The sequence below is a fragment of the Pseudorca crassidens genome, chromosome 20, assembly GCF_039906515.1.
Source record: "Pseudorca crassidens isolate mPseCra1 chromosome 20, mPseCra1.hap1, whole genome shotgun sequence".
Taxonomy (NCBI): domain Eukaryota; kingdom Metazoa; phylum Chordata; class Mammalia; order Artiodactyla; family Delphinidae; genus Pseudorca; species Pseudorca crassidens.
In genome coordinates, this window is record NC_090315.1 from 6631517 (window position 1) to 6653868 (window position 22352).

A 22352-nucleotide genomic window follows, 5' to 3' on the forward strand; every position below is an offset into this window, starting at 1 on the left:
TTGTGAAATACTTTTCCTGACCCATCTGTAATGTCCTCACCCCTCAGCTGAACAAAGAACTGGGATTTTAGGAAAACCACAGCACTTCACATTTCTTTGTCCTGATAAACCAGAATTTCTGTTTCTTTTTTAAAAAATTTTTTGGCCACACCTTCTGGCTTGTGGGATCTCAGTTCCCTGAGTAGGGATTGAACCCGTGCCCTCTGCATTGGAAGCATGGAGTCTTAACCGGTGGGCCACCAGGGAAGTCCCAGAATTTCTTTTTCTGATCTGAATATTATCTCCACATTGGAGCAAGAGAAAGAGCCGTGGACAGTGGGGAGAAATGTGAAAAATAGCCAAGAATACATTGTGTGGGAGTCAAAAGTGCAAACAAAGATGGGTATCTCAGAAGGGCTGTTTCTTTTGTTTAGGGGTGTGTGGGACAGGCGGGTGGATTGGATCTTCTGTGATTGTTACTTAGGAAAAGTGTAAGGACAGTGGACTGAGAGATGCTCCTTTTGATCCCAAATCCTACAAGGGGTGCCTATGTGAATCTCTCAGGCTCTTAGCTTGGCATCTGTGGGTCGAGTACATGGTCCCATCTCAAGATCCTATAATGTCTGACCCTTACACATTGTATTCTTTTTACTCTTGTACTGCTCTATCTGGTCTGGGAATGTCGACTGTTCCTAATTTTACCTAATTTTGCCTCTTAAATTTCTTTGAAGTATGTTCCTAAGGTCTGAAATTTTACCTGGTTTCCTTGTTGGGATAATCCACCTATGTTTATCTGGCAGCCTCTTGTGGAGTCTCTAGGGAGAGTGTTTACTGGGTAACAGAAAATTTTGATAGAGACACTATTCCTCGTACGTTGTAGTATTTTCTTGCTCTGTACAAAATCACCACTGGAAGCTACTCAGTAGAGTGGTCAGCATGTTCTAGGATATGAGATAGAAAGCATCACAAGAGTCTGACTGATAAGTCTTACCGGGTTTTTTTCTGGCTTTGGGGACTGTCACAAAAGGCTGTCTCAAGGGCACTGTGACCGTGTTATTCATGTGTCTCAATGACCATACATTTTAGCCTCTTTAAATTGGTATAGGAATTTATCCCAGGACAACTTTGTCAAAGCTCACATTCTCATATCTGTGAGGCTGTTGGCTAAAGTGTTGTTGATGCCACATTTTTCACTGCCTGTGCCATTGTTCATTCTACCCCAACAGCGAATTTTGAAGCGTCTTAATGAGAGCGTATGAAGTGGAGGGATACCTTCAGTGATGAACGATAATGTGTTTATAACACTGGTACTTTGATTTCGTACATTTCTATGCATTATAAATGATTTTTTATTTTATCATTAGGTTCAAATTTCCATGTTACTCTTGGGGGTTTTGTTTTATGTTTGCAACGCGTGGGATGGTTGATTGGGGATGGGTCCCTGTGGTGGAATTTGTTATCAGTCCCTCTTAGAATCTTTATATATTCTTCATACTCATCTATTATAAGATATGTGATTTAGAAATGTTTTCTCTTTTACTGTTGGTTGTCTTTTCACTGTGCTTTAATGCACAGTAGTTTATATTTTTGATACAGTCCAATTTATCTGTATTTTGTAGCCTGTGCTTTTGGTGTTATACCTGATAAATCATTTGTGGGTCCAATGACAAGAAACTTTTTCTGTATGTTTACTTCTAGGAGTTTTATATACTTGGGACTTAGGTTTAGGTCTTTGAACCATTTTGAGTTAATTTTTGTCTGTAGCGTAAGATAATGGTCTAAGTAAATACTTTTGTTAGTAGGTATCCAGTTTTGGCAACACATTTTAAAAAAAAATTTATTTTTAATTAATTAACTTTTTTTGGCTGCGTTGGGTCTTGCTGCGCATGGGCTTTCTCTACTTGTGGTGAGCAGGGTCTACTCTTTGTTACGTTGCACAGACTTTTCGTTGTGGTGGCTTCTCTTGTTGTGGAGCGCCAGCTCTAGGCACGTGGGCTCAGTAGTTGCAGCACATGTGCTTAGTAGTTGTGGCACCCGGAGTTCAGTAGCTGTGACACATGGGCTCAGTAGTTGTGGCTTGTGGGCTCTAGAGTGCAGGCCCAGTAGTTGTGGCACACGGGCTTAGTTGCTCCATGGTGTGTGGGATCTTCCCGGACCAGGGCTTGAACTCATGTCCCCTGCATTGACAGGTGGATTCTTAACCACTGCGCCACCAGGGAAGTCCTGTCAATACCTTTTGTTCCACTGTTCCACTGATTCTCCCATTAAGTGGTCTTTACACCTTTTTGAAACATCGTTTAAACATCTACACAAGAGGTTTTTTTTTTAAAGTATAGTTAATTTATAATGTTGTGTTAATTTCAGGTGTATAGCAATTTACAAGATACTTAATATAGTTACCTGAGCTATACAGTAGGTCCTTGTTGTTTATCTATTTTATATATAGTAGTTTGTATATATTCATCCCAGACTCCTAATTTATCTCTCTCCTCACCCCCCCGCATCCTGCACTTTCCCCTTTGGTAACCGTAAGTTTGTTTTCTATGTCTGTGAGTCTATTTCTGTTTTGTATATAAGTTCATTTATATCACTTTCTTAGGTTCCACGTATAAGTAATATCATATATGTCTTTCTTTGTCTGACTTCACAGGTCCATCCATGTTGCTGCAAAAGGCATTATTTCATTGTTTTTTATGAATGAATAATATTCCATTGTATATATGTGCCACATCTTCTTTATCCCTTCATCTGTCAATGAAAATTTAGGTTGCTTCCATGTCCTGGCTAGTGTAAACAGTGTTGCTATAAACATTGGGGTGCATATATCTTTTCAAATTAGAGTTTTCATCTTTTCCGGATATATGCCCAGGATTGGAATTGCTTGTTCATGTGGTAGCTTTATTTTTAGTTCTTTAAGGAACCTCCATACGGTTCTCCAAAGTGGCTACAGCAGTTTACATTCCTTCCAACAGTGTAGGAGTGTTCTGTTTTCTCCACACCCTCTCAAGCATTTACTGTTTGTAGACTTTTTTTTTTTTTGGCCACGCCGGATCTTAGTTGTGGCACGCAGAATATTTAGTTGGGGCATGCGGACTTCTTAGTTGCTGTATGACTCTCAGTTGCGACATGCGTATGGGATCTAGTTCCCCGACCAGGGATTGAACCTGGGCCCCCTGCATTGGCAGCGTGGAGCCTTACCGCCTGGACCACCAGGGAAGTCCCCTATTTGTAGACTTTTTGATGGTGGTCATTCTGACCAGCGTGAGGTGATAGCATTTTTTGGTTTTGATTTGCATTTACGTAATAATTAGTGACATTGAGCATCTTTTCATGTGGCTGTTGGCCATCTTTTTGTCTTCTTTGGAGAAATATCTATTTAGGTCTTCTGCTAATTTTTTGATTGGGTTGTATGGTTTTTTTGATATTAAGCTATATGAATTTTGTATATTTTGGAAATTAATACCTTTTTGGTAGCATCATTTGCAAATATACTCTTCTAGTCCTTAGGTTGTATTTTCGTACTTTTTATGGTTTCCTTTGCTTCGCAGTAGCTTTTAAGTTTAATTAGGTCCCATTTGTTTATTTTTGCTTTTATTTCCGTGTCTCTAGGAGAGAGATCCAAAAAAATATTGCTGTGATTTATATCAAAGAGTGTTCTGCCTTTGTTTTCCTCTAGGAGTTTTATAGTATCTGGTCTTACATTTAGCTGTTTAATCCATTTTGAGTTTATTTTTGTATGTGGTGTTAGAGAATGTTCTAGTTTCATTATTTTCCATGTAGCTGTCCAGTTACCCCAGCACCACTTACTAAAAAGACTGTCTTTTCTCCATTGTATATTCTTTCCTTCTTTGTCATAGAATAATTGACTATAAGTGAGTGGGTTTATTTCTGGGCTTTCTATTCTGTTCCATTGATCTGTGTTTCTGTTTTTTTGCCAGTACCATACCGTCTTGATGACTGTAGGTTTGTAGTATTGTCTGAAGTCAGGGAGTGTGATTCCTCCAGCTCCATTCTTCTTTCTCGAGATTGTTTTAGATATTCGGTGTCTTTTGTGTTTTCATACAAATTTTAAAAATGTTTTGTTCTCGTTCTGTGAAAAATGCCATTGTTAATTTGATAAGGATTGCATTGAATATGTAGATTGCCTTGGGTAATATGGTAATTTTAACAATGTTGCTTATTCCAATCCAAGAATATGGTATATATTTTCATCTGTTTGTGTCATCTTTGATATCTTTCATCAGCATCATATAGGTTTTTTTTGGGTTTTTTTGTGGTACGTGGGCCTCACACCGCTGTGGCCTCTCCCGCTGTGGAGCACAAGCTCCGGACGCGCAGGCCCAGCGGCCATGGCTCACGGGCCCAGCCGCTCTGCGGCATGTGGGATCCTCCCAGACCGGGGCACGAACCCGCGTCCCCTGCATCGGCAGGCGGACTCTCAACCACTGCGCCACCAGGGAAGCCCAGCATCATATAGTTTTACAAGTACAGTTATTTTGCTTCCTTAGGTAGGTTTATTCCTCGGAATGTTATTTTTTGTGATGACATGGTAAATGGGATTGTTTCCTTAATTTCACTTTCTGATATTTCGTTGTTAGTATATAGAAATGCAACAGATTTTTGTATATTTATTTTTTATATTTATCCAGCAACTTTACCCTGTTCGTTGATGAGGTCTAGTAGTTATATGGTGGCATCTTCAGGATTTTCTACGTGTAGCATCATGTCATCTGCATACAGTGATAGTTTTACTTCTTTTCCTATCTGGATTCCTTTTATTTCTTTTTGTTTTCTGATTGCAGTGGCTAGGACTTCCAAATATATGTTGAATAAAAGTGGTGAGAGTGGACATCCTTGTCTTGTTCCTGATCTTAGAGGAAATGCTTTCACCTTTTCATTGTTGAGTATGATGTTAGTTGTGTGTTTGTCATATATGGTCTTTATTATGTTGAAGTAGGTTCCATCTGTGCTTACTTTCTGAAGCGTTTTTATCATAAATCAGTGCTGAATTTTGTGAGAGGCTTTTTCTGCAACTACTGAGATGATCATATGGTTTTTAGTCTTCAATTTGTTAATGTGGTGTATCATATTAATTGACTTGCAGATATTGAAAATCTTGCATCCCTGGAATAAATCCCACTTGATCATGGTTTATGATTCTTTTAATGTATTGTTGGATTCTGTTTGCTAGTATTTTGTTGTGGGTTTTTGCATATATGTGATATTGACTTGTAATTTTCTTTTTTTGGAATATCTTTTTCTGGCTTTGGTGTCAGGGTTATTATAGCCTCACAGAATGAGTTCATTGGAAGTGTTCCTTCCTCTCCAAAAGTATTTTTTGTAATAGTTTCAGAAGAATGAGTGTTAGCTCTTGTCTGAATATCAGAATGGGAGAATTCACCTGTGAAGCCATCTGGTCCTGGACCTTTGTTTCTTGGAAGATTTTTAATCACAGTTACAATTTCAGTACTTGTGATTGGTCTGTTCCTATTTTCTATTTCTTCGTGGTTCATTCTTAGGAGATTGTACCTTTCTAACCCATTTCTTCTAGGTTGTCCATTTTATTGGAGTATAGTTTCTTGGAGAAGTCTCTTCTGATTCTTTGTATTTCTGTGGTGTCCATTGTAACGTATCCGTTTTGATTTCTGATTTTATTGATTTGGGCCCTCTCCCTTTGTTATTAATGACTCTGGCTAAATGTTTTTCAATATTCTTTTTTTCTTTTATTGGGGTATAGTGGTTTTACAATGTGTTTGTTTCTACTGTACAGCTAAGTGAAGTAGAGTTCCCTGTGCTGTACATCAGGTTCTCATTAGTTATCTATTTTACACATATTAGTATAAAATAGCATGTTAAAAGATACTTTCTTCTTTTCCAATATAAGCATTTAAAGCAGCAAATTTCCCTGTAATTACCATTTCACTTATTAGGTTTTTTTAAATTAATTTTTATTGGGGTATAGTTGCTTTACAATGTTGTGTTAGTTTCTACTGTACAGCAAAGTGAATCAACTCTACGTATACATATATCCCCTCTTTTTCGGATTTCCTTCCCATTTAGGTCACCACAGAGCATTGAGTAGAGTTCCCTGTGCTATACAGTAGGTTCTCATTAGTTATCTATTTTATACATAGTATCAATAGTGTATATATGACAATCCCAATCTCCCAATTCATCCCACCCGACCCTGCCCCTTGGTATCCATACGTTTGTTCTCTACGTCTTTGTCTCTATTTCTGCCTTGCAAACAGGTTGATCTGTATCATTTTTCTAGATTCCACCTATATGCGTTAATATACGATGTTTGTTTTTCTCTGACTTACTTCACTCTGTATGACAGTGTCTAGGCCAACCACGTCTCTACAAATGACCCAATTTCATTCTGTTTATGACTGAGTAATATTCCACTGTGTATATGTACTACATTTTCTTTATCTGTTGGTCTGTCGATAGGCATTTAGGTTGCTTCCAGGACCTGGCTATTCTAAATAGTGCTGCAATGAACATTGGGGTGAATGTGTCTTTGAGTTATGGTTTTCTCTGGGTATATGCCCAGTAGTGGGATTGCTGGGTCTTATGGTAATTCTATTTTTAGTGTTTTAAGGAACCTCCATACTGTTCTCCGTAGTGGCTGTATCAATTTACATTCCCACCAACAGTGTGAGAGGGTTCCCTTGTCTCCACACCCTCTCTAGCATTTATTGTTTGTAAATTTTTTTATGATGGCCATTCTGACTTGTGTGAGCTGATGCCTCATTGTAGTCTTGATTTGCATTTCTCTAATAATTAGTGATGTTGAGCATGTTTTCATGTGCCTCTTGGCCCTCTGTATGTCTTTTTTGGAGAAATGTCTATTTAGGTCTTCTGCCCATATTTTGATTGGGTTGTTTGTTTTTTTGATATTGAGCTGCATGAACTATTTGTATATTTTGGAGAGTAATCTTTGGTCCATTAATTCGTTTGTAATTATTTTCTCCCATTCTGAGGGTTGTCTTTTTGTCTTGTTTATGGTTTCCTTTGTTGTGCTGAAACTTTTAAGTTTAATTAGGTCCAATTTGTTTATTTTTGTTTTTATTTCCATTACTCTGGAAGGTTGGTCAGAAAAGATCTTGCTGTGATTGATGTCAAAGAGTGTTCTCTCTCTGTTTTCCTCTTAAGAGTTTTATAGTATGTGGCCTTACATTTAGGTCTTTAATCCATTTTGAGTTTATTTTTGTTTATGTTGTTAGGGAGTTTTCTAATTTCATTCTTCTACATGTAGCTGTCCAGTTTTCCCAGCACCACTTATTGAAGGTACTGTCACCATTGTATATTCTTGCCTCTGTTGTAGATTAATTGGCCATATGTACATGGGTTTATTTTGGGGCTCTCTATTCTGTTTCATAGATGTATGTGTCTGCTTTTGGGCAAGTACCACACTGTTCTGATGCCTGTGACTTTGTAGTATAGTCTGAAGTCAGGGAGCCTGATTCCTCCAGCTCTGTTTTTTTTCCCTCAAGATTGCTTTGGCTACTTGGGGTCTTTTGTGTTTCTATATAGATTTTAAGATTTTTTTTGTTCTAGTTCTGTGAAAAATGCCATTGGTAATTTGATAACAATTGCATTGAATCTGTAGATTGCTTTGGGTAGTATAGTCATTTTCACCGTATTGATTCTTCAAATCCAAGAACATGGTATATCTCTCCATCTGTTTGTGTCGTCTTAGATTTCTCTCATCAGTGTTTTATAGTTTTCTGAATACACGTCTTTTACCTCCTTGGGTAGGTTTATTCCTAGGTATTTTATTCTTTTTTTGTTGCAGTGGTGAATGGTATTGTTTCCTTAATTTCTCTTTCTGGTCTTTAGTTGTTCATGTATAGGAGTGCAAGAGATTTCTGTGCATTAATTTTGTATCCTGCAACTTTACCAAATTCATTGATTAGCTCTAGTAGTTTTCTGGTGGCATCTTTAGGATTTTCTACGTATAGTGTCATCTCATCTGCAAACAATTTTACTTCTTCTTTTCCAATTTTATATTCCTTTTGTTTCTTTTTCTTTTCTGATTTCTGTGGCTAGGACTTCCAAAACTGTATTGAATAGTAGTTATGAGAGTGGACCTCCTTGTCTTGTTTCTGATCTTCGAGGAAATGCTTTCAGTTTTTCACCATTGAGAATGATGTTAGCTGTGTGTCATACATGGCCTTTATTATGTTGAGGTAGGTTCCATCTGTGCCCACTTTCTGGAGAGTTTTTATCATAAATGGGTGTGGAATTTTGTTAAAAGCTTTTTCTGCATCTATTCAAATGATCATATGGTTTTCATTCAATTTGTTAATATGGTGTATCACATTGGTTGATTTGCGTATATTGAAGAATCCTTGCATCTCTGGGGTAAATCCCACTTGATTGTGGTGTATGATTCTTTTAATGTGTTGTTGAATTCTGTTTGCTAGTAGTTTGTTGAGGATTTTTGTGTCTATATTCATCAGTAATATTGGTCTGTAATTTTCTTTTTTCGGGATATCTTTGTCTGGTTTGGGTATCGGTGACGGTGGCCTCACAGAATGAGTTTGGAAGAGTTCCTTCCTCTTCAGCTTTTTGGAAGAGTTTGAGGATGGATGTTAGCTCTTCTCTAAGTGTTTTGTAGAATTCACCTGTGAAGCCATCTGGTCCTGGACTTTTGTTCCGGAAGATTTTTAATCACAGTATCAATTTCATTACTTGTGATTGGTCTGTTCATATTCTTTGTTTCTTCCTGGTTCAGTCTTAGAAGGTTATACCTTTTTAAGAATTTGTCCATTTCTTCCAGGTTGTCCATTTTATTGGCCTATAGTTGCTTATAGTAGTCTCTTATGATCCTTTGTATTTCTGCAGTGCTCTTTGTAACTTTTCCTTTTTCATTTCTAATTTTATTGATTTGAGTCCTCTCCCTCTTTTTCTTCATGAGCCTGGCTAAAGGTTCATCAATTTTGTTTATCTTCTCAAAGAACCAGCTTTTAGTTTTATTGATCTTTGCTATTGTTTCTGTTTCATTTATTTCTGCTTTTATCTTTATGATTGATTTCTTTCTACTAACTGGGTTTTTTTGGTTCATCTTTCTCTAGTTCCTTTAGCTGTTTAGATTGTATATTTGAGATTTTTCTTGTTTCTTCAGGTAGGATTGTATTGCTGTAAACTTCCTTCTTAGAACTGCTTTTGCTGCATCCCGTATGTTTTGGATCATCGTGTTTTCATTGTTATTTGTCTCTAGGTATTTTTTGATTTTCTCTTTGATTTCTTTACTGATCTCTTGGTTATTTAGTAGTGTAGTGTTTAGCCTTCATGCATTATATATTTTTTACAGTTCTTTTCCCCTGTAATTGATTTCTAATCTCATAGAGTTGTGGTTGGAAAAGATGCTTGATATGATTTCAGTTTTCTTAAATTTACCAGGGCTTGATTTGTTACCTAAGATGTGATCTCTCCTGGAGAATGTTCCATATGCACTTGAGAAGAAAGTGTATCCTTCTGCTTTCAGGTGGAATGTTCTATAAATATCAATTAAATCTATCCGGTCTATTGTGCCATTTAAAGCTTGTGTTTCCTTGTTTATTTTCTGTCTGGATGATCTGTCCATTGGTGTAAGTGGGGTGTTAAAGTTCCCCACTATTGTGTTACTATCGATTTTCCCTTTTGTGGCTGTTAGCATTTGCCTTATGTATTGAGGTGCTCTTATGTTGGGTGCATAAATATTTACAATTGTATGTTTCCTTGGATTGATCCCTTGATCATTATGTAGTGTCCTTCCTTATCTCTTGTAACAGTCTTTATTTTAAAGTCTATTTTATCTGATATCAGTATTGTTACTCCAGCTTTCTTTTGATTCCCGTTTGTATGGAACATCTTTTTCCATCCCCTCACTTTCAGTCTGTATGTGTCCCTAGGTTTGAAGTGGATCTTTTGTAGACAGCATATATACAGGTTTTGTTTTTGTATCCATTCAGCCAGTCTGTCTTTTGGTTGGAGCATTTAACCCCGTTCACATTTAGGGTAATTATTGATATGTATGTTGCTATTACCATTTTCTTAATTGTTTTGGGTTTGTTTTTGTAGGTCTTTTTCTTCTTTTGTGTTTCCTGCTTAGAGAAGTTCCTTTAGCATTTTCTGTAGAGCTGGTTTGGTGATGCTGAATTCTCTTAGCCTTTGCTTATCTGTAAAGCTTTTGATTTCTCCGTGGAATCTGAATGAGATCCTTGCTGGGTAGGATAATCTTGGTTGTAGGTGTTTCCCTTTCATCACTTTATATAAATCCTGCCACTCCCTTCTGGCCTGCAGTTTCTGCTGAAACATCATCTGATAATCTTATGGGGATTCCCTTGTATGTTATTTGTTGCTTTTCCCTTGTTGCTTTTAATAGTTTTTCTTTGTATTTAATTTTTGATAGTTTGATTAATATGTGTTTTGGCGTGTTTCTTCTTTGGTTTATTCTGTATGGGACTCTCTGCACTTCCTGGACTTGATTGGCTATTTCCTTTCCCATGTTTAGGGAAGTTTTCGCCTATAATCTCTTCAAATACTTTCTCAGACTCTTCCTCTTTCTCTTCTTCTCCTGGGACACCTGTAATTCGAACGTTGTCCCCGAGGTCTCTGAGACTGTCCTCAATTCTTTTCATTCTGTTTTCTTTATTCTGCTCCATGGCAGTTATTTCCACCATTCTATCTTCCAGGTCACTTATCCGTTCTTCTGCCTCAGTTATTCTGTTGTTGATTCCTACTAGAGTTTTTTTTTTTTCGGTACGTGGGCCTCACTGTTGTGGCCTTTCCCGTTGCGGAGCACAGGCTCCAGACGTGCAGGCTCAGCGGCCATGGCTCACGAGCCTAGCCACTCCGCAGCATGTGGGATCTTCCCAGACCGGGGCACGAACCCGTGTCCCCTGCATCGGCAGGCAGACTCTCAACCACTGTGCCACCAGGGAAGCCCCCTACTAGAGTATTTTTAATTGCACTTGGTGTGTTGCTCATCACTGTTGGTTTGTTCTTCTGTGTCCTTGTTAAACATTTCTTGTGTTTTATTCTATTTCTGAGATTTTATTATTTTTTTATATAAATTTATTTATTTGTTAGTTTTAGCTGTGTTGGGTCTTTGTTGCTGTGCGTGGGCTTTCTCTAGTTTCAGTGAGTGGGGGCTACTCTTCGTTGTGGTGCGCGGGCTTCTCACTGTGGTGGCTTCTCTTGTTGCAGAGCATGGGCTCTAGAGCACGTGGGCTTCAGTAGATGCAGCGCGTGGGCTCAGTAGTTGTGGATCGTGGGCTCTAGAGCACAGGCTCAGTAGTTGTGGTGCACGGGCTTAGTTGCTCTGCGATATGTGGGATCCTCTGAGACCAGGGCTTGAACCCATGTCCCCTGCATTGACAGGCGGACTCCCAACCACTTGCGCCACCAGGGAAGCCCTATTGCTGAGATTTTAGATCATCTTTACTATCATTACTCTGAATTCTTTTTCAGGTAGACTGCCTATATTCTCTTCATTTGTTTGGTCTTGTGGGTTTTTACTTTGCTCCTTCATCTGCAGCATATTCCTCTGTCTTCTCATTTTGTTTAATTTACTGTGTTTGGGGTCTCCTATCCGCAGGCTGCAGGGTCGTAGTTCCTCTTACTTCTGGTGTCTGCCCTCAGTGGGTGAGGTTGGTCCAGTGGCTTGTGTAGGCTCCCTAGTGGGGGGACTGGTGTCTCCGTTCTGGTGGGTGCTGCTGGATCTTGTCCCTCTGATTGGCAGGGCCACGTCCGGTGGCTCTTTTTGTGGTGTTTCTGAGCTTAGTATGACTTTAGGCAGCCTGTCTGCTAATGGGTGGGGTTGTGTTTCTGTCTTGCTAGTTATTTGGCATGAGGCCTCCAGCACTGGACCTTGCTTGCTGTTGGGTGGAGCCAGGTCTTGGTGTAGAGATGGAGTCCTGTGGAAGAGCTCTTGCCAATTAATATTCCCTGAGGCTGAGAGTTCTCTGGTCATCCAGCGTCCTGGACTAGTCTCTCCCACCTCAGAGGCTCAGGCCCGACCCCTGTTCAGAGCACCAAGAGTCTGCAACTGCACGGTGTGGAAGAAAAGGAAAAAAAAAAAGAAGGAAAACAGACACACACAAAGAAACACACAAACGAAAACAAACAAAAAAGAAAACGAACAAACAAAACCCCAAGACAAAAAAACAAACCGCAGGAGAGAGAGATAACAAAAAAGAAGAGAGCAACCAAACAAACGAACCCCAAAATGAAAACAAACACTAAAAACTAAACTACCTAAAAAAAAAAAAAAAATAAATAAATAAATAAATAAATAAATAAATAAATAAACTACCAAAACTAAAAGCAAATCAAAAGCAGAAATCGAACTCTCGGTAGGTCTCTGCACCTGCTGTGGGCACCATGGGGCCAGCTTATGCTCTGACCTGACCCAACTCGTACGAGTACTTGCCCCAGAGTCCACAGCCTCAATTGTGGAAACACTCGTTGTCTATTCAGATATTGCACAGATGGAGGGTGTACCAAGCCGATAGAGGGATTTAATCTGCTGCTCCTGTGGCTGCGTGGAGAAATTTCCCTTTCTCTTCTGTGGTTGCACTGCCCCAAGAGTTCAGCTTTAGTTTTGGCTCTGCCTCTGTGTTTTGGCCACCCTCAGGAGTCTCTTCCCCACCCGGGCAAGGGGGAGTGAAGGCAGTGGCTGGTTAGGGCTCACTTGCTCACCCAGGCCAGGGAGCGGGAAGGACACAGCATTCACAGTTGGGATGTGCGGGGAGTACCTTTGGCAGCAGAGACCAGTGGGAATTTTCAACAGCCTGAGGTGTGCTGTTCGCCCTCCCCAGGAAGTTGGTCCCAGATCGCTGGACCGTTGGCAGTGGCGGGCTGCACTGGCTCCCGGGAAGGTGTGGGCAGTGACCTGGGCTTGCTCACGGGACCTGCGGTGGCAGCAGTAGCTGCCACGCCCACCTCTGGGGTTCAAGATAGCAGGCACAGCTCTCACCAGGCCCTAGAGCTTGTGTAGGCTGTGCCCTGCTGTCTGTGAGTGCGTGGAGAAAGAGGCTCCTAGGGCGGGTGTGCCCCTCTCCTCGTGCACCCTGCAACAATGGTCCCTTGTCTATCTGGCAGGCCCAGGTTGCTTTCCGGACTCCATCAGGCTGTCTTCTCACAGCTAACCCCCAATCCTCTCTCCCTGGGGTCTGACCTCTGAAGCCCGAGCCCCAGCACCCAGCCCCCACTCGCCCCGGCAGGCAGGCAAGCATCTCAGGCTGGGGAGTGCTGGTTGACACTGATCCTCTGTGCGGGATTCCCTCTGCTTTGCTCTCCGCACCCCTGTTGCTGCGTTCTCCTCTGAGGCTCCAAAGCTCCCCCTTGTCTCTGCCAGTGAGGGGGCTTCCTAGTGTGCAGAAACATTTCCTCCTTCACAGTGCCCTCGCAGAGGCGTGAGTCCTGTCCTGTTGCCTTTGTCTCTTTTTGTTTTTTCCTTTTATCTTTTGCCTTACCCAGTTACATGGAGACTTTTTGCCTTTTTTGGAAGTCTGAGGTCTTCTGCCAGTGTTCTGTAGGAGTTGTTCCACATGTAGATGTGTTTTTGATGTATCTGTGGGGAGGAAGGTGATCTCCACATCTTATTTCTCTGCCATTTTCTGAGACTTCTCTATCAATGTTCTTTATCTTTTCAAAGAACCAGGTTTTAGTTTCATAGATCTTTTCTTTTCTTTTTTCTTTTTTTTGGTCTCTATTTCATTTATTTCTGCTCTGATCTTTATATCTCTCTTTGGGGTTTTGTTCTTTTTCTAGTTCCTTTAGGCATAAAGTTAGGTTGTTTATTTGAGGTTGTTTGAGATTGTTCTTGAATCCTAAGTTTAGCTTGTTTTGCTATAAACTTCACTCTTAGAACTGTTTTTACTGTGTCCCATAGGTTTTGGGTCACAGTTTTCATTTTCATTTGTCTCTAGGGTTTTCTTTTTTTAATTTCCTCTTTGATTTCTTCAGTGATCCACTGGTTGTGTAGTAGCATATTCTTTAGCTTCCACATCTTTGTGTTTTTTGCAGCTTTTTTGGTTTTTGGTTTTTTTTTTTTTTTAGTTGATTTCTAGCTTCATAGCATTGTGGTCGGAAAAGATGCTTGATATGATTCCAGTTTTCTTACATTTACCGAGGATTGCTTTGTGATCCAGCATGTGGTCTGTCTTGTAGAATGCCCCACGTGCACTTGAAAAGAATGTGTATTCTGCTGCTTTCAGGTGGAATGCTCTATAAATATCAATTAAGTCCATCTGCTCTAATGTGTCAGTTAAGGCCTGTGTTTGCTGATGGATTTTCTGTCTGGATGATCTGCCCATTGATATAAGTGGGTGTTAAAGTCCCCCACTATTATTGTGTTGCTGTCCATTTCTCCTTTTATGTCTGTTAACATTTGCCTTATATATTGAGGTGCTCCTTAGTTGGGGTGGATATATATTTGGAATTGTTATGTCTTTCTGGATTGATCCTGTGATCATTTTCTCGTGGCCTTGTCTCTTTTAACAGTCTTTTTTCTTTTTCAGGTCTGTTTTGTCTGTTTTATTTCCAGTTGCATGGAATACTTTTTACCATCCCTTCACTTTCAGTCTGTATGTCTCTGCATCTGAAGTGAGTCTCTTGCAGGCAGCATATGTACAGGTCCTATGTTTGTATCCATTCATCCAGTCTGTATCTTTTGGTTGCAGCATTTAGTTCATTTACATTTAAGATAATTATTGATATGTATGTTTCTATTGCCATTTCATTAATTGTTTTGGATTTGTTTTTGTAGGTCTTTTTGTCCCCCTTTCTTCTTTTGTTCTCTTTTCTTGTGGTTTGATGAGTATCATTAGTGTTATGGTTGGATTTCTTTTTCTTTTTTATATGTATATGTATTAGAGATTTTTGTTTCTCAGTTACCATGAGGTTTTTGTATACTAGTACGTATGTTTATGTGCTTGTTTGAAGTTGCTAATCTCAAATGCGTTTTAGATACCCTGCATTTGTAGTCTCCTCTCTGCATGATTACTGTTTTTGAGATTATATTTTACATCCAGTTGTTTTGTATATCCCTTAACTGCTCATTGTGGATACAGATGGGTTTACTACTTTTGTTTTTTAACCTACCTACTAGCTTTGTGTGTGGATGATTTTCTGCCTTTATTACATGTTTGCCTTTACCAGTGAGCTTTTCCATTTTGTGATTTTCTTGTTTGTAGTCAAGAAGGTCTTGTTGTGGTCTTTTCCCACTAGAGAAGTTCTTTTAGCATTTGTTGTAAATTTGGTTTGGTGGTGTTGAATTCTTTTAGCTTTTTCTTGTCTATGAATCTTTTGATTTCTCCATCAATCTGAAGGAGAGCTTTGCTGGTTTGACTACTCTTGGTTGCAGGTTTTTCTCTTTCATCACTTTAAGCATATTGTGCCAGTGCCTTCTGGCTTGCAGAGTTTCTGATGAAAAATCATGTGATAGTCTTATGGCAGTACTCTTGTGTGTTTTTTATTGCTTTCCCTTGTTGCTTGTAATTTTCTGTCTTTAATTTTTGTTGTTTTAATCAGAATGTCTCTTGGTGTTTCCTTTCCCAGGTTAGAGAAGTTTTCAGCTATTATCTCTTCAAATATTTTCTCAGGCCCTTTCTCTCTTCTCCTTCTGGGAACCCTGTATTGTGAATACTAGCATACTTGCTCTTGTCCCAGAGGTCTCTGAAACTGATCTCATTTCTTTTTATTCTTTTCTTTTTTTCTCTTTGGTGGCAGTGATTTCCCCTACTCTGTTTTCCAGCTCACTGGGCCATTATTCTGCCTCATTTCGTCTATTATTAATTCCTCATATTTTTCATTTCATTTATTGTATTCTTCAATTCTGTTTCATTGTTATTTAGAATTTCTAAGTCTTTGTTAAAAACTTCTCATTTCTCACACTGTGCATCCATTCTCCTACCAAATTCTTTGATCATCTTTACGATTATTCCTCTGAACTCTTTCTTGAATAGTTTGCCTGTCTCCACCACACTTGGTTCTTCTTCTGGGCTTCTATTTTGTTCCTTTATCTGAAACATATTCCTCTGTCGCCTCATTTTTTTTTTTTTTTTTCTGTCGCCTCATTTTGTCTAAATTGCCATTTGTATTTTATGTATGTGGTAGGTTAGTTACATTTCTCAACCTTGGAGAAGTGGCCCTCTGTAGGAGACGTCCTATGCATTCAGGCAGTGCACTCCCCTTTCGTCACCTATGGACCAGGGGCTATCTGGTCCTCAGGTAGTATGTGGCCTGCATTTGCAGATTTGGTCTATAGGCTGCAGAGACTATAGTTTTCTTGCTTCTCGTGTCTGCCCCCTGGTGAGTGAAGCTGGTCTAGAGGCTTGTGCAGACTTCCTTGTGGGAGGGGCAAGTGCCTGCTCTCTGGTGGGTGGTGCTGGGTCTGCCTCTGGTGGGTAGGGCCCACTGGTGTCTCGGGGCATGGGAAGTAGCTGGGGCTCAGGAAGTCTTTAGACAGCCTGTCTGCTAATGGGTGGGACTGTGCCCCTGCCCAGTGTGTTGTTTGGTCTGAGGTGAGGAGTCACAGCACTGGAGCCTGCAGGGTTTTGGATGGGGCCAGGTCTTGGTGCCAAGATGTCAGCCTCCAGGAGAGCTCATGCAGATGAATGTTCCCTGATATGTCCACCACCAGTGTCTATGTCTTCTGACCATGCTACAGTTGCCTCCTGCCTCCCCGGAGATCCTCTAAGACCAGCAGGTGGCTCTGGTCCATGCTCCTATGATATTACTGCTTTTGCCCTTTGTCCCAGTGCATGTGAGATTCTTTTGTGCGCCCTTTAAGAGTGAAGTCTCAATTTCCCCCAATCCTGTGGAGCTGCAGTCAAGTCCCGCTGGCCTTCTAAGCCAAATGCTCTGAGGACTCTGTTTCCTGGGGCTGGACTCCTGGGCTGAGCTGCCTTACGTGGAGCTCAGAACTCTCACTCCTGTGGGAGAACCTCTGTAATATAATTATTCTCCTGTTTGTGGGCTGCCCACCCAGGGGGCATGCGATTTGATTATATGGCCAATCTGCCCCTCCTTCTGTCCAGTTGTGGTTCCTTCATTAGCTGTTGAAGATCTTTTCTGGTAGGTTCTAGTTCAGTGGTTGCTCTTCAGTCAGTTGTGCTTTTGGTGTGCTTGTGAAAGGAGGGGAACTTAGGGTCCTTCTCTGCCATCTTAGCCGCTATCCCTCAAGAGTTTTTTTTTGGAAGTCTTCTGTTCTATTCCAGCAGTCTGTCTGTATGCCAGTACCACACTGTTTTGATTAGTGTATCTGTGGAATAAGTTTTGAAATAAAGAAGTGTGATACAACAAGTTTGTTCTTTTCAAGATTGTTTTTGCTATTTGTTTTCTCCTGAGACTCCATATGAATCACAGGATGGATTTATCTGTTTCTTCAGGAAAACACTACTGGGATTTCACGAGGGAATGATTTGAATATAATGATCACTTTGGGTAGTATTGACATCATGACAACATTGACTTCCAATCCATGAATTTGGGATGTCTTTGCATTTATTTTTGTCTTTTCTAAAATTTTCAGCAGTCTTTAGTTTGCAATATACATATCTTTACCTTCTTGTATAATGTTGCATCTAACTTTTTTTTTTTTGATTTTCTTGTAACTGGAATATTTTTCTCATTTTCTTTTTTGGTTGTTCATTTTTAATGTTTATGAGCCCAACTGAATTTTGCATGTTGATTTTATATCTTGTCATTTTTTTAGAGCTCTAAAAATTTTAGCAGGTCTTTTCTGCGGAATATTCACGGTTTTCTACATATTAGATCATGTCAGTTCTGTAGAGATGATTTCACTCCCTTTTGCTATTGGGATATCTGTTACCCAATTTTCTGCCTCTGTGTTCTTCCTGGGACTTCCAGTAATAGGCTTTTAGAAATATTGAGAGCAGGTATCCTTGTCTTGTTCCTGATCTTAAAGGAAGAGCTTTCATTCTTTCACCATTGAGTATGATGATAGCTTTGTGTAACTGCTCCATTGCAGGATATTTTTCAGCATAGTCTTCTCCCTTTTCTTGATAAAGAACGTACATCACACATGATGTTGAATACAAATTCATATGCCCGTTCCTCATTGGAGTTAGAAGCAGAGAAATGTGTATTAGTTGAGGAGGTGCCAACCAGAAACTTGGGAGACCTGGCCTTGCCTCAAATCCATCTTCCTGGCTGGCCAGGGTGTAAGATTTTTAAAGGGTAAGGGAGAGAGGGGAGGGGAGTGTCTGTAATCCCAGCTTTCCTATAAGATCTCAGCTGCAGACTTTTGAGAATCAAGTTGTGGCTTCCTTTCTGATTATTCTGTATGTTTCTGCAAAGCAGTTCCTAAATCAGAGTCTTGTGATCCCTTAACTTCCTTCTAGGAGACAGGAAAAGCAATAGTTCAGGCATTTTATTACTTAGAGCCAAATGTGGCTGGTTAAGAATTTCAATTCTCAGTGGACCCTCTGGTGTCATCAATTTTTAAGTCCTCTTGGGGTAACTGGTTGAAGCCACAGTTTGGGTTCATAAATCAAGGTACCAATTTAAGCTACCAATCATGGAAGTGATTAAATTGGACTTGCTTTTCCTTTGTTTCTGTATTCTCTCAATCCCCTAATTAGTAACTGCTTGAATCTGACTTTCTGAACTCAGGAATGGTCTAGGAGACTAAAGCCTATTTTTTTTTTTTTTTTTTTTTTTTTGTGGTACGTGTGCCTCTCACTGCTGTGGCCTCTCCCGTTGCGGAGCACAGGCTCCGGACGCGCAGGCTCAGTGGCCATGGCTCACGGGCCCAGCCGCTCCGCAGCACGTGGGATCCTCCCGGACCGGGGCACGAACCCATGTCCCCTGCATCGGCAGGCGGACTCTCAACCACTGCGCCACCAGGGAAGCCCAAGCCTTTTTTTTTTTTTACAAACAGGAAATGGGAGACTCGGAAAGGCTTTTGTAACCAGGAAGGCCCTGCAGATTCCTGTTCAGTTTCAGTCCCCCGTTTTCTTTGGTACTCCTCAATCTTGAGATGAACATGTGTGGAAGAAGAAACAGAATAAAATTTTCGATAGGTTAATCAGACTTAGCAGGAAAACTCAGATTTAAGGCAACTTAACTTTTGAAAATTATGGTCCCCTACTCTACTGGAGGGTTGATTCGGTTTCTTTGTAACTGCACGTATGTACAGAAGAAACTCATTTGTCTTTAGATGGCTTTTTCCTGTTTTTTTCTTCTGATTTCTGCTAATAAAATTCATGTTGTTTATGATATGACTTTATCTGCATTATATCTTATATGGTTTTCATTTGCATTTTTTTCCAACAACATTGTGTCTCACCCTAGTCAATAAATATACAAAGTGCTCACTTTTTGTTTCTAGTATTTTGGAGCCATTAAACCAGATAATTAAGGATACCACATAGGTAGGGATTGCTCTGTTACTGGCCATTAGATAACTGGAGGATATTTTATGTCTTAAATTGTAAATGTCATTTACAGATGATGGTCTTTTAGCATGTATTATGCAATACAACTGACACATACTACTTGTTAATGTAAAATGCCTTTTTTGGGGGGGTGTACATAGTTCTATAGCAAAGATTTAGAAAAATATATTGTTTCTTACAAATTGTTTTATCAAATTCTTCATTTTCTCTGTTATATTTGTTTTACAGTTCTAAACAGCCAATTATATTATTAATTGGATAAGTTTTGTTTTGGATTATTTCCCGGTACAATACATTGTCTATTTTTAAAAATTAATTTATGTACAGTAAGTATGCAGAATACATCAATAGTATATTTTTCTCCTCAATTATGAGACAGCAGTATGTTTACTGTTGGTTGGTATGTTCTTAGAGATGATAGTAGAAGAATACTCTTTCTTTGAGAGCCGACATAAGTTTGTCTAGTGTGAGTGTTTTTGTCATATGGTGTTTAAAACTAGGCTAGGGCTTCCCTGGTGGCGCAGTGGTTGAGAGTCCGCCTGCCGATTCAGGGGACCCAGGTTCGTGCCCCGGTCTGGGAGGATCCCACATGCCGCGGAGCGGCTGGGCCCGTAAGCCACGGCCGCTGAGCCTGCGCGTCCGGAGCCTGTGCTCTGCAATGGGAGAGGCCACAACAGTGAGAGGCCCGCGTACCGCGAAAAAAAATAAATAAATAAAACTAGGCTACCTTAAAGTATATTTGGATTTATGTTGTCACGCTTTCTTAAGTAAAGAATTCTATTCCTTTAGTGTTTCCAAAAATTTAAGGTCATGGTTGGGGCATTTCATACCTATCTTTGGTATAAGTATTACATCTGTTGTAATATCATATATTCAATATGAGACATGTATCTTGGAATTATTGTGAATGGGATACCTATGGTTCTTTATATCTTGTAGATATCTCCCCTATACATGTGATCAAGCAATTACAACCCAAAGTGAACAGTGATAAAGGAGAAGTATTCCAAATACCAATGTTGGGAAGACCTGAAAGCTGTAAAATCAAACATTTTCACCTCTGGGAAATTCAGAAAAATATGTATGACTTTGAGTGTCAGTGGAGAGACGATGAAAGAAATTACAAAGGAATGCCTGTAATCTGCAACAAAAATCTCACTGATGGAAGAGATCGACATGGTAGAGGGGGTGCAGGAATGAAGCCCTGTGGAAATAGGCTTGGATTAAACTTTCAGGATAAACTGCAGATATTTCAGACTGATGGGATAATTTCTGAATGTGATGTAGTTGAGAGGTCTGTCAACAATTGTTTCTCATTTTCACCACTTCAAAGAATTCCTCCTAGTGTCCAAACCAATGTTTCTAATATATATGGGAATGATTTTGTGCATCCTTCAGTGATGACGCAAAACCTTAAAGCACACAGGGAAAGACCTTGCAAATGTAATGAGTGTGGGAAAGCCTTTCTTAAGGGCTCACACCTCATTAAACATCAGACCATCCACACAGGAGAGAGATTACATAAATGTGACATATGTGACAAATTCTTTGGTCGAAGTTCACAGCTTGCATGTCATCGTAAAATTCATCCTGGAGAGAAATGTTACAAATGTAAGGCGTGTGGCAAAACCTTTAACAATGGCTCCACCCTTGCCAGACATCAGATAATCCACCCAGGAGCAAACTTGCATAAATGTGATGTATGTGGTAAAATCTTTGGTCAAAATTCATACCTTGTACGTCATCAGAATATTCATGCTGGAAAGAGAAGTCACCAGTGTAATGAGTGTGGTAAAACCTTTACTGACAGCTCAAACCTCAGTAGACATCAGAAAATTCACACAGGAAAGAAATTATATAAATGTGATACATGTGGCAAAGTTTTTAGCCGAAATGCACACCTTGCTGGTCATCGGAGGATTCATACTGGAGAGAAACCTTATAAATGTAATGAGTGTGGGAAGCTCTTTAGTCAGAATTCACATTTCATAAGTCATAAGAGATTTCATACTGGAGAGAAACCTTACAAATGCAGTGAGTGTGGCAAGGCCTTTAGTGAGAAGGCAGTCCTTTTAAGTCATAAGAGAATTCATACTGGTGAGAAACCTTACAAATGGGATGAGTGTGGAAAGGTCTTTAGTCAAAAATCACATCTTCGACTTCATTGGAGAATTCATACTGGAGAGAAACCTTTCAAATGTAATGAGTGTGGCAAGGTCTTCAGTCGAAATTCACACCTTACAAGTCATCGGAGAGTACATATAGAGAAACCTTTCAAATGTTTTGAGTGTGGGAAAGCCTTTACTCAGGTCTCAACCCTCGCTACACATCAGAAAACCCATACCTGAGAGAAACTATGTAAGTGTGATATATGTGGGAAGGGCTTCAAAATTCACACCTAACTGTTGTTCAGAGAATTCATACTATGGAGAAATCATACAGATATCAGTGTGGCAAAGCTTTTGTGCCCTGAGCCTCCTTTACCATCAGAGAATTCATACTAGAGAGAAACGTTACAAATGTAGTGAGTGTGGCAAAGTCTTCAGTGTGCTTTCAAGCCAAACTTAACCATCAGAGGATCCATACAGGTTAGAGCACTTAAAAATATAATGAAGGGGACTTCCTTAGTGTTCCAGTGGTAAAGAATCTGCCTTACGATGCAGGGGACATGGGTTTGATCCCTGGTCGGAGAATTAAGATCCCACGTGCCGCGGGGCTACTAAGCCTGCGCGCCACAACTACTGAGCTTGCGTGTCTCAACTAGAGCCCACATGCTGCAAACTACAGAGCCCGTGCACTCTGGAACCCACGCACCACAACTACAGAGCCCACGCTCCCTGGAGCCTGTGCGCCACAACTAGAGACGAGAAAACCTGCACGCCACAACTAGAGAGAAGCCTGCGCACTACAGTGAAAGATCCTGCATGCCTCAACAAGGATCCTGCGTGCCGCAAC

At 40.1% G+C, this 22352-nt stretch overlaps 1 protein-coding gene across 1 annotated transcript in view; it reads left to right on the forward strand.

Annotated features, from left to right (window-relative positions):
* Window positions 1–21883, forward strand: part of LOC137214816 (zinc finger protein 665-like) — a 40289-nt gene extending 18406 nt beyond the window's left edge. The window contains exon 4 of the mRNA XM_067719104.1: window positions 20337–21883. Coding sequence (XP_067575205.1) covers window positions 20337–21745 — 1409 coding nt within the window. The 3' untranslated portion in view covers window positions 21746–21883. The remainder of the gene's footprint in view (window positions 1–20336) is intronic.
* Window positions 21884–22352: the final 469 nt, after the last annotated feature.